The sequence below is a fragment of the Electrona antarctica genome, assembly GCF_951216825.1.
Source record: "Electrona antarctica genome assembly, chromosome: 4".
Lineage (NCBI taxonomy): Eukaryota > Metazoa > Chordata > Actinopteri > Myctophiformes > Myctophidae > Electrona > Electrona antarctica.
The window spans coordinates 18591989-18605381 of record NC_136809.1 but is presented as its reverse complement, the minus strand read 5'-3'; the positions used below and the strand labels follow the sequence as shown (position 1 = coordinate 18605381).

The 13393-nt window shown below is 41.3% G+C and overlaps 1 protein-coding gene across 4 annotated transcripts in view; it reads left to right on the top strand.

Moving 5' to 3' along the window:
- LOC306921582 (growth factor receptor-bound protein 2-like) overlaps window positions 1-12688 on the top strand; it is a 42710-nt gene extending 30022 nt beyond the window's left edge. For 3 of the 4 annotated variants that reach the window (XM_079498770.1, XM_079498769.1, XM_079498768.1), the window contains 4 exons: window positions 4371-4468; window positions 6398-6520; window positions 8607-8817; window positions 9959-12688. In XM_079498770.1, coding sequence (XP_079354896.1) covers window positions 4371-4468; window positions 6398-6520; window positions 8607-8817; window positions 9959-10141 — 615 coding nt within the window. In that variant the 3' untranslated portion in view covers window positions 10142-12688. The remainder of the gene's footprint in view (window positions 1-4370; window positions 4469-6397; window positions 6521-8606; window positions 8818-9958) is intronic. The other variant, XM_079498771.1, reaches the window with a different exon arrangement.
- The last annotated feature ends 705 nt before the right edge of the window (window positions 12689-13393 follow it).

Genomic DNA, 13393 nt, shown 5'->3' with positions numbered 1-13393 from the left:
TAATCTTTTCCCCCTCTCTTTGAGGCAAGAGGAAGTCAGGGATTGAAGGAAAATTGAGGGGAAAAAAAAACAAGACAGTGCATGCCTAATCATCGTTGCCCTGTATTTAGATGTACAATTTCACAGACCTAGCCTTGTGGGTAGTGCTGCACGATTCTTGCTCAAACGTGAATCTCGACTTTCCTTTATTCTCATTTTTTTCTCCATGAAAATATTTATTGTCATTAGTCTGTAGTTGCTGAACATTACTACTGTACGTTCAAAATGTGGCACCTAGATCCAACTGTGGCTTTAAACAGACAACTTGACTTTAACCTCTCTTAAATTCTCTCTCTTGTAGCAAAAACGTAAGAGTAACTAAAATGAATTGGACAGCCAACTGCTGCAACATTCCTGCTCAAATTTAGAAAGGTGTTTGAATTCAAAGGTGTAGATTCAAAGGTGTTTGAATCTAGATCACGATCTTTTTCCGATTAATCGTAAAACTTGTGTCTGTGACGCGTGTCTCTCTCACTCGTCTTTCTCTCTCATCCTGGTGTCGCTCCCCCCCCTCCCCCTCTTTGTAGTGTATCTCTCTTCCTCTTCCTGCTTCTCTTTTCCATCTCTCTCTTTCTCTCTCTCAGCCGCCCACTTTCTGTCTCTCTCTTCCTCCTCCGGTTGCCAGATTGTTCCTTTGTTCCATTCATCAGTACAAAGACTTTTATCAGTCGGGGGCCGTTTGCCTGGTCATTATCCCCTCTCATATCCTCCACACACACACACACACACACACACACACACACACACACACACACACACACACACACACACACACACACACACACACACACACACACACACACACACACACACACACACACATACATACAGGAGAACAACAAAGAGTGGCGCATGAGGTCATGTCCAACAGGCTGTCATTGTGTGAGTCATACAGTACGTGTGTGCGTCAGCTGAAACCAGTGGCCCCTTCAATTAAGCACCTCATTAATTTTCTCCCGGAGTCTGTCTGCTCTGTGGATTGCTATCATCACTTCGGAGCCATGCCCAGGTAATTAGATCTCCTAGGCTGGTTGAGTCACCGCATTTAAAGGTGCACGTGTGTGCGTGTGTGTGTGCAAGTAGTGAATAAACATGTACTGATACGTTTATACTGCAATGAATGCACACTGAGTTAATCGCAGTCCCCTAGATGTACATTTTAGTTTGAATTGGAACAGTTATATTTAATTGATATTGTACCATGCTGTCATGTGCTGACAATAGACAATCTAGATCCATAAGCTCGGGGCTCGTCAATCGGTTATTTCCGGAAGTAGACACACACACACACACACACACACACACACACGCACAGGGCTCTCCACTCTGCCCCATGCCGTGCTGGGAAGAGAGAGGCACAGCTGTTAGCCACGGTAGCAGGTTGTAGAATTGGCAGCATCCGGGCCAGAACGGAACAGATGGCACAGGGCAGCTGTGGAAGAGGGAAGAGAGGTGGAGAACAGCCCAATCTGCTCGACCCATTTGACTGAGATTGGCAATTACAATACACATGGGGATTTAGGGACCCCAAAGAGAAGAGACACTCACTCATGCACAGATGTGCTCCAACAAAAGGGAATAGAGATTATGCTAAATGACACCCAGTGATGAATACGTACTGTAGGTAGTTCAGTTACAGATTACCAGTCATTAACAGAAACCATTTTTTACATTTATTTGTTTATTTAGAGTAGACGCATATCAATGATGCAACGTAAATACACCGGATTTAGCAAAGATGCTAATTTACATCTGCAGCCCCCACACAACTGGCAGGCAGTAGAGTACATTACATTATATTACACAGGGAAAACGAAGAGCATAAAATATAAATACAGGACAACGGGTGCAAAAGGTTCAAAGTACTATTTGAGGCTAAGACTAAAACAATTTCCGCTTGGCTAGTGTAGTATTGCACTAAGAAGATAGCAGTGTTTTAGAGGGCAATATATATTTGTATACTGAACTGTATAAAGTGCAGTATTGCTTTCCGTTTTAAGTAGTTTTTATTTATATATTATATTGATACTTAAATGTGTTACATATTGTCATGAACTTGATTTTACGCTGTGCATCTCCTACATACACTGACTAGAAGAAGACTTTTCTCCTGCTCTCTGCTGGCTTGTATATTCTCCTGTTTGTTTATCCTTTTTAAAGCGCCCTCCTTTGCTGCTTGAGGATTGGTGCTGAGTGAGAGAAGAGAACTGAAATTGGGACAGATTTTGCATTAATGCAGGTTTCTTTCTGCAGGAAGAAAAATACCCTATAAGCTGCACACAAGCTTTAAGTTGCTTCTGTTTTGTTTTCCCGATGAGGAAACTGTATAGGCCTCAGCCTGTGAGTGATAATGGAAAAGGTAGCAGCTGGACAGAATGAAAGATGAATACACAGAAATGAACAATGATTATTTTTAGTATCTGCTCTCTGCGTCGATGTAAACCTGTGCATGCTTCTTCTCTGAAACGGTTACTTTCCCTCCTGTATTTACTGTATCTGTTGCTGTTGGTCCACATTCTTTGTGGCATAGGAACAGTGGTACCACCACGCAGTTGATTCTTTTAAATGAAAGGATCCATAAAAAATATATATTATATATATTAAAAATAAATGAAAGTAATTGAAAATACACTGGCACCTCACATTAGAAGGACAATATCAGTCACCAGAACCAATACAAGGACAGGTGTTTTCGATTAATATCAAAATACTGAATCGAGCAACTTAAAAACTGTCCTGGGGTTCTCAAAAGCCTGAAATGACCAAATGTTTTTTTTTAAAGTGTAAATATCCCTTTAGGGAACACAAACTGGGGAGCAGTGGTTTACAGTACTGTATGTGCGTGCAGCGGGCATGCCTTCCCAATTAAGCCCATACACCGTAAACAAAATGTTAATTTAACTCTAAAAGTGTACAAATGTAGCCAAAGGGGCTCCATGGATGTGGTTTCATTTGTACACTAGGAGTTACAAATGCATAAACCGACACTGAGGATTTCACTGCGTAGGCTGCATAAGATCTGCCCCATTTTCCGCATCAGCAATTTGAAGATACATTTTTAAATGAATTCGATTCCATAAAGTTTCACAATACCTCCTTTTTTTTTTTAGCCTATCACTGCACATTTCTACCACCTTCAGAGTTTCAATGGTTCTCTTTGATATTTAGTGCATTATTAATGACTTTCATTTCTGCTGCATGGAAATTCCTTTCTTCATTATGGATGCATGATAAATGATACATTACCGTATCATGCATGTCATGTCATTATAATTTCAAAGCATTGAAAGTGTGATGATGTCTATATGGAAGACATGGGGATCCAGAAAAAAATGGTTTCTGGAAAGGGAGATAGATAATTGACTGAAATTATATAGTGATGCCTACAGTTTAAAAAAAATAGCAGACGTACAAGCTCACAACGTGTCACTTCGTGCCGAGATGCGAGCTTGTACATATCTGCTATTTTTAAGTGTTGAGTTAGAAAAATGTTGAATGATTTTGAATTACGAAATAGATTGAGAACGACGAAGGATTTAGAAGGCAATATAAGAATCTGCCTCAGGTCTTAATGGATTACGAATATTTTGATGCCAATACCTTTACTGAAGTAAAGCTTTGAATACCGGACTTCCACTTAAGTAAGAGAGTATTTTCGACATTGCAGTAACGATGCTTTTAAGTAAAACACGCAAGTACTTTTTTCCACAACTGCTTAAAAGCCACGCATATAAGCCACCATTATAAGGGTGTTTAATGTGTTTCTATAGCATGTGTTGGTGAGGCGTCAGTACTACAGTATGTGAGAGTCCTTGTCCTGCTGGGAGGGCATCAGTGACACTACTGAGCTGATGCATGGTGACAAGGACAGATGGGATATCACTGGAGGTCTACTGAGGACTGTGGGCGTCTGGCAGAATAGCCACTGTATAGTGTATGCTACATACTGTGTCTACTATAGACGCACGTATGCAGTGCACACACACACACACACACACACACACACACACAGACACACTAGATCAGTTGTTCTCAACATGTGTGGGTCAGGACCCCCAGGGGGGTCCCCACATTATTTTGTAAAGTGCCAATTTAAGGACTTTTAAGACCCTTGAAAAATGACAAGAATAAGGAAAAAAGCAAATTGGTGATCGGCTATTGCTGATGAGCTATTTCCACACTACTTCCGAATGCTTGTCAGGCTGGGGGGTCCCCAGTTTAAATGTGATTATTTTGGGGGGGTGGGCTGAAAAGGTTGAGAACCTCAGGTTTATTGGCTTGTGTATGTTGAATTATACATTTTAAAATGTTTTCCTGTTCATTTTCTCCAGGTTCTGAATGAGGATTGTGACCAGAACTGGTACAAAGCGGAACAGAATGGGAAGGAAGGTCTTATCCCTAAGAACTACATTGAAGTTAAACCTCGTGGGTAAGACATCAATTAAAAACAAAACAAAAAAAAGTTTAATGCTGATATGTATTACCAATGAATGGTAAATATTATAAATAATTACATTTCCATGAAAAAATGTGATTTCCCCAGAATCCCCACACATAACAGCTCTACGTTGATTTATCGAGGGCCTGAGAAAGGTCCTTGTGACTGAAATGTTGACCTTTTGTGTGCGGGAATTCACTTTTTTCATTGAGAATCGTAGCTTTGGGGGATTTGATTCCCTGCACCATGGAAGAGACAAAGTGTGTGTGTGTGTGTGTGTGTGTGTGTGTGTGTGTGTGTGTGTGTGTGTGTGTGTGTGTGTGTGTGTGTGTGTGTGTGTGTGTGTGTGTGTGTGTGTGTGTGTGTGTGTGTGTGTGTGTGTGTGCTGCCTACTTGTATTATAATTTACTCATATAAAAGCCTGTCATTGGACAAGTGACGTCATTTCTGCTCAGATGAAGCCTGCAGAATTAAATTTCAACAAAACATATTACTGTAGATGGAGATCTCACAAAACGAGCAAAGTCGATGCTATTCATCTGGCCACTAGACTGAGGCCGTTGACAACATTGTTGATTTTGCTTTTTGTGCAAAGATAAAGGATGGTTTGTTATTCCAGCGCGGCCTGGAACAGGGATATGATCTGAGTTTGTGGCTGTGTGTCAGATCCCTGTGGTCTCGCTTGTCTCTGGTTTGGCTGCTCGGGGGCCCTCTATCTGTATGAAAGGTCTTCATCATCTGGCGCCGAGATGATTTCTGCTGAGTCGGCTGCGTCTCAGTATTCCCCTCAGCCTCGTTCCATAAAGCCAGTAGACAACCCACTGTAATTAATGTTTGAGAGATGGTGTCCTTTTCTTCTGGACATCTCCCAGAGAGGATCAGAACTTTAGTGTTCTGTGCATCCACATCCATTCTGCCTGCCAGAGAGGGAACATATTGTATTGCACATTTAATATCCAGAGTGCCAGAGATAACTAGAAAATATGAAGTTATGGTTAGGGCCCTATTTTCGCCAGTACTTTATCCCTTATCCAGGGCTGGACTGAGAAAAAAATTCGTCCCGGACATTTTCGCGGAATTTGGCCAAGACTGGCCCACCACAACCAGCGCGCAGATACTCTACTGACTTTTACAAATAGTTGCAATACAAGCCCTTAACACCACCAAATTTACAGTACAACATAAATGATACACAACCAACAGACAACTAATTTAACATTTGGCCCAGACAGGCCCACCAGATGGTCGGCCCACCAGGCATATGCCTGGTACGTCCTGTGGCCAGTCCACCCCTGCCCTTATCCCTAAACTTCTTTGCCTTTTTTTTTTTTCTTTTTACTATTTTGAAAAATAGTGTGTGGCCCTGTCTTTCCCTAATGGGAGTGATCGTGGTATACAGTAGCTACTGGGACGTAAGTCGGCACTTGATCATCCCGGCTTTGTCACCTGAGTGAGGGGTATGATGTTGCGAGACCCGAAACCCCGATGACCTTGGGATACATCACTGAGGATACGTCTCAGGTGCATCCATGCAGTGTTTTTTCGTTCTGAAAAACATTTTTAAATTGTTCCACTAGCCGATCTACATCGACACATTGTGAGCTTGTAGATTGCCTATTTGAACTGCCGGTATTCAAAAATGTTTTTCAAAATGGTAAAAAAAAAAAAGGCAAAGAAGTTTAGGGATAAGGCACTGGCGAAAATAGGGCCCGAATAATGTACCTACAGTGCAAAAGCACGCACGCACACACGCGCACACACAGGCCAACCTCTGTCCATTAACTGTGGCTATAGAAGATTTGTTCTTAAAGCGCTTCTTGAAAAGAAACGGTTTCGCACATACAAGGTTTCGGCGGTGATGTCCTAACCTAAGACGTAAAAGTGACAGCGGGTTGTTTGTGGTGTCGCTCCTGTTGACAGCTGGTTCCATGGGAAGATCCCGCGGGCCAAGGCCGAGGAGGTGCTGAACAAACAGAGACTGGATGGAGCCTTCCTCATCCGAGAGAGCGAGAGCACGCCGGGGGACTTCTCACTTTCTGTCAAGTAGGTTGACAACCCACGAGTCATCACAACCACCCCACGGGGCAAGGGGGGAACAAACAAACACACTACTGTGTATATATAGCACTGTTTACCAAACAGTGGGTCGCGGGTGGCGGACCCTTTTTTTATGGGTCCCTTTTATTTTTTTTAAACTTTTTTCCATGAATTAAAAAGAAATTCAATGATTTTGTTTTCAGTAATTTCATGAAGAAATCAAAGAAAAATCGAAGAAATTCCATGAATTAGAAAACAAATGTTTAAGTAGTAGACAAGTAGTAGTTCCTTTTTCTCTCTCTCTCTCTCTCTCTCTCTCTCTCTCTCTCTCTCTCTCTCTCTCTCTCTCTCTCTCTCTCTCTCTCTCTCTCTCTCTCTCTCTCTCTCTCTCTCTCTCTCTCTCTCTCTCTCTCTCTCTCTCTATGTCAGCCAATACTGTTCTGAAATGCTAAGACAGTTAATGTTTAGTTGACAGCTGCTTTAAATCAAGAAAAGACCACTGAGGGTTCTCTGGTACAGGCCTGTTCCCTCTGTGCAGATTCTTATCCGCTAAATAGCCTGAATAGTCCCAATACAGGCCCAATACAGTGTCGTATAGCTCTCATTGAAAACACATCAGTCCAAGAAGGCCTGCTAACAGGATCATGTACCACAACAAACATTCAGTGGCTAGCCCAGTTTGGTGATAGCGGTCTCTCTCTATACTTTGTTTACACAAGACGTGGGCCAGTTCTTCCCCCGCTGAAATGGCCAATCTAGTGCTATTTTCAGCAGATTTGCTGTTGCACGCATGCATGCAAACAAACTTTAAGATCCATAGACTTGGCTGGGAAAAAAATACATCATAACTGCCCTAAACAAACATTAAAGTCCATAGACTTGGCTGGTGACGGAATTTATAATTAGGCTTTAAACAAATATTAAAAGTCAATAGACTTGGCTATGGGGTGTCCTGTACATTTAAAAAAATCACACCCGTATGATGGTGTAAAACAAATGGTGGTAAAACCAACAAACAAACACAAACAATAAACACCATTAACAATAAAGAGACAATATGACTAATGAGTTACATTATGACGTAAATTATCACTTCATTGTCAATGGCGTTTACAAAACAAACATTGAACTAAAGACAAACATTAAACCTGTGTATAGGAGGGGCTAGCGCCCCTCAAAAAACTGAGAACTGTACCGGTGCAACATTTAGGTCCGTAGTCAACTTGTGACCTGTATTCTGACTGGAAAAACTGCTTGAAAAACCACAATCCGTGTCAGCATGTCTGGAATAATTTAATTGACCTTGTGCAATTTTACAAATCCTTCAAATGATTGATGCTACAGCTTTCTACTCTGAGGTAAACTGGCACACTCCGCCAATACCTACACAGTGCAGTTTCATTCTGAGTGAGCGGGTTGCACACAGCAGGCGCTAAAGAAATATCCTGTCAGTGCAGACGTTGCCAAGTACTGTGAGTGACTGAGGCTAAACGGTCTCTGTTGGTGGGTGTGTCGGCAATATTCCGCTGACAATGTGCAAGTTTGACGGACGACAGACCTAACTGGCAAAACAATATCACATCCCTCTTCCGCTTTATTTGGGAAACCATGCTGACTGGATAGGACTGATAATGAAATGATCAAATAAAGTGCTGTAAGAGGCGATGTTCTTGTGGTGGGTTGTCCCTTTGGCCCACTTTAATTGTAACTTCTGAACTCATCAGTCGTGCTGCCGATAAACATTCACGTTACTCTCGTACTCTCAAACTAGAGGCCTTAAATATGAAAAAATCTTGACTTCTTCTTGTACCCACGTCCCCACGGGAGTAACTGATAAAGATGATTAATATATATTTGTTCAGGTTAGCTATGCATTCCATAGATTCCATGGATAGTTTTTCAGAACACCTAGGTCAGGATTTCGAGGGCGTTCTTAGAATTTGGACCTCCGGTCTAAACGGGTTCAAAGTACATTTGAGGACCACTGGTCTAGTATAAAGCAACCCGAAAATCCCCCAGAGGGCATGATTATTATCCGGCTTTTTAAGAGTTCATATCGTTCGGTTCACGGTTTCCCTTCGTTTGTTCACAGGTTCGGCAACGACGTCCAGCACTTCAAGGTGCTGCGCGACGGCTCGGGGAAGTACTTCCTGTGGGTGGTGAAGTTCAACTCGCTGAACGAGCTGGTGGAGTACCACCGCACGTCGTCTGTGTCCCGCAGCCAGACCATCCTGCTGCGGGACATGGAGGAGGTCCAGATGCAGCAGGTCCGAGGCAACACAAACAACACAGGGGTGGAAGAAGTATATACTCACATTTTGTACCCGATACACCACACATGTAGAAATACCCTCTGTTACAAATCACAAATAAAAGGTCTGGTATTCAAAATGTACATAAAAGTGCAACAGTGTTCGCAAAACAAAATAGCAAAAGTACTTATTGTGCAGAATGTAATGCAAGTTTCAGAATGTATAGAAATGTTTTGATTTGTGACCCGTTGTGAGCTTGTACTGTAGATCTACTACTATTTTCAAATAGCCTAGGTATGCAAAGGGCTGAAGCGACTTCAAAGTAACTAGAAGTTTTCAATAATTATTGTAGTGGAGTAAAAGTACAATATTTTCCTCTTGAGATGTAGTGGAGTAGACAAAGTATTAGGAAAAGTGTACCTAAGTACAGTACTTTAGTAAATGTACTTAGTTACTTTCCACCACTGCGCAAATATACCTTCATCCATCTAATAATATTATCATTGCTGTTGTCAGTCGGAAACCTTGTATTGAATTGTATTTATTACCTGATCGTTTTATGAAAAACTGACACAAAATCAAACTGGATAATTCAGATTCAGTTTCTGAATCTGGATTTTCATTCTTTGAAAAGGCCTCTATATTGCCATCTGTTGGTTAAGAGAACCACTGTGTCGCTGTCCGGCAGAAACCACCTAATTCCATTTTGAGGTTTTAGATTTCTTTCTTTTTTTTTTCATAAATCAGTGCTATTGAACACCCTTTATGTCTGTGTGTTGGTTAAACAAATATTGAACCAATGAAAAGTATTTAAATGCGCTTCGCCCAAAACCTCCTAACTCTACTTGAGCTGGATGTATTTCCTGACAATTTAACAGTTTGGAGTTAGGTGGTTTCTGCCCGACAGCAGAGAGATGGTGCATGCATGAGTATTAATCTAAAATGATGACGGTGTGTGTGCACAAGTCTTTTTAGTTTTGTGTGAACCAGGGTCTTCTCCTAAGCACCTGTCTACCTATACTCAGTTGTGCAAAAGCTTTACTGTTGACAAAAAATATATTTGACAATTTCAGAGAGATAAAATGCTGCTAATGATATGTATTAAGCATTTGCTGTTTTACCTCTTGCTGTTATACACTACATGTATTTTATTTAGTCCTTAACGTGTATTTTCTCTGTGTTTCCCCTCCAGCATCTGTATGTCCAGGCGCTGTTTGACTTTGAGCCTCAGGAGGAGGGTGAGCTGGGCTTCAGACGTGGAGAGATCATCCATGTTCTGGACAACTCTCATGCCAACTGGTGGAAAGGTATGTGCCACGGCCAGATGGGAACCTTTCCCCGCAACTACGTCACGCCAGTCAACCATCACATGTAACCACGCTCGCCCTGACACGCGGAGGGACTCGATGGAGGACACGGCAAAATGCACCTTTCATGCTTCAGCCATCACATCCAACTGTAACAAACGGCACGTGGTGAGAATCTCTGTCGAGGAAATAAGAGGCAGAGCTCAGATTCATTCCTTTCGCCCCCGAATGAAGAGAGGGATGAAGAATGGCAATTGTGCGCATAAAGGAGGGAGACAAAGAGTCGAGCAGAGCATTTTGGCAAACTGTGATTCTTAAACACTGAGACATTGTTCAGCTGCCCGTACAGCGGACAACACGTGATGCTCAGAAGCAGAGATTCAGAGAGCAGAGCCCTCTGCATGGATACACTTTAATTATTAGCTAGCGAGTGACTTACAGTAGAGGGTGTGTATTTGTCTGAGGACATAAGAGCCGTTAATGGCTCATGGCTGTATTGACTGCAATGTTGACTCGCACCTGTAACCTTTAGCTTGTCGTCGGCTAGTCTCTCTAACCACTAGCGCGCTCTGCCACCCTTAAATCCTACTGTGGAATAAATTGGGGAAGGTAATTCTTCAAGTTCTCATTCTTTCAAGCGACGATGCACTATGTCCAACGTCCCCCCTCGTGTTCTCGTTTTGTGTCTTTCGTCATGAATTAATTACCATTTTGTTGAAAGCGTCTGTGGAAAAGTGGATTAATGAAAAGGTATTGGTTGCAGAAACCAAAGACTGGTGTTTTGATGTCAGCCCAGTTTTAGATTTATTTTATTTTTTCATTTTTTATTGCCTGAATTCTGTGTAATGTACAGTATTGTATCTGTTTGATCGATGGACTCTTTGCTGTTTTGGTTGTTGCCATTTTATTCTGAATGGAACTATTAGGCCCAAATCACACCAGTTGCAACTCCTTGCAACTGCCATTGGGTTTAATGGTTGCAAAATGTTGCAAGGAGTTGTGTCTCGAATCATTGGTGTGGTTTGGGCCTTAGTCTGTCTTCAGCAAGTTCACTGGTGTCAAGATGCCAAGCAAATATTAATTCAGGAAGAAATCAATTATTATTGATCAAAAAACAAATCAATAATGTTAGCATGCCATATACTAGTATTCTGTATGGACCAGCAGTACCGACATAAATACAACTTATTCATATCTTCAAGCAGCTTACCATGTGAAATTACATTTTGATAAATACCATCATGCATTACTGAAATATGTTCGTATAATTTATCCAAATAGGCATGTGAAAGTCTCATGGTATGCCTTTTGTCATTGTTTACATTTCTTTGGTATCCTGATAAAAAAAAACAGTTATTAGTGTGGTTATGACGTAAAGATTTTCATTTTAAAATGTCATATTTATTAAAGCACACGAATGTAGCCATCTTGGTCTCTAGGGTTATTGGCATCAGGGAGTATATGACTGGATTAATTAAAAATGACGACAATTTCTTGTAAAAAAAAAATACAATTATAAATATTTTATGAGTTTGTTTTATCATCTGATAAAATCAAATGTGCATTGGAGGTGACTTGAGGACATTTTAACATCTCAATCAATCAGTAGTGCCTTCTCTATTGCATGTCATTTCTGCTTCTTATGTCCAACTTTTTAGTAAACAAGGTCAGGAGGAAATACTGACCTGTAACCTCATACAACGCAGGACGCAAACCATTCTTTAAATGCATTTAAAATTAGTTTGAACCCATCTCAACTCTGCAATCTATTTGGTCTTGCTGTGAAATAATCAAGATGTGCGGTGTGTTGTGCCTGTCCGTCCAACTCTGTTACAATGAACAGTGGACTGAATTTTTAACTGGACAGTGGCGGATAATCAGAAGGGCTTCTTTTAACTCTGTGTACTTGCTGTTAAAGCAAGAGATTGATAACAGTAGATGGTTGGTTCAAAATGTAACGAGCTGGATATCGGGATGGTAAATTGTTTTACCGCACACATTTCATGACCACCATCCTAAGTATTACTGAGGAGATATGCCTCACAGGAGATTCGGTCTAATTTGGTGCAATGTAGATGCAGGCTAGAAATTCATGTTTGGTGGGTGAAAATGCAGTATGTTTATTTTCAAAAGGTGATACGAGGATTTGTGTTTTGCATTGCATGTGATCCCCTTTACTATTATACCGAATATGTTGGCCATTTTCTGATGATGTTATATTGGACTTCAGCCCATTTCCCTCATGTCTCTACAGGTATGTGTGATATAAGGACATGCTTTAGTGAACGTGGAATCAGTCCACACATAGGCCTACTTAAAATTCCACAAGGCTTCTCTTATAGTTTAATTTCCTCCTGCACGGCCTGCAGCTTATAGCTGTATTTTCATTCACCTAAATAATGTCATCATTTCATCGCCCCTCAGTAACAACCTGTGATTATTTACAATGCTGGAGATTTATTAAAAAAAAAGAATGAAAGAAAAAAAAGATGTGTGTGCGTGTGTCTATGTATTCATCCGTGTGTGGATGCAAAAGCATTTCTCCGTCGGTGTTGAACTCTGGATGTGATTATGTATCATCTTTGGAAGAAGACGTACAGTATAATAAAATAACTCCTGTTGTATGTGTGACTGCGACCTTAATTATTTATTTAGATTAGTGGATCTTAACAAGCAGAGTTTTTATATATTTTTCCATTAAGATCAATTCAGTACATTTGTAGCCATAACTAACACCCACCCAAAGTGCATCTTTACTTTACATGCCTCTAGTGATGTTGCGAGGTGTTATTTTGATTATGCAAATATAGTGATAATAGGGTTGAGATCATGGAAATGTTTTGGTGACCTTTGGGTGAATAGTTAGAGCTTGGCTGGCATGTTGTTGTCTTGTTTGCTGATCATTTTACTGCAAGTGCCCTCTCCCTTCAGTCAGGTTCTCAGTAGTAGAACACAGCAGGCAGGACATACAACGTTTCGACCAGTATAGGTCTTTCTCAACTTGAGAAAGACCGTGAATAAAATTAACCTGGAGCATTACAAAGTGAATTGCGAGTCCTTGCTTTCGTCCATGAATTCTGTACTGGCCATATATGGAGTGTGTCTTGAGTGTACAGGGTTTGATATGGTCAGATCAACATACGGAATGTCAGAACAGGTCAGCTCCATATACCGAGATCTAAGGGTGGTAGCGGGGACATTCTCTTTAGTGTACAGGGTTTGATGAGGGCCGGGCCTTAATTTTCGGGCCTGCTGAGAACTCTAGTTTTCACCGGCTGTCGGGCCCGCACTAATAACTTTGGGGCAGGCCCGTCTAGAGT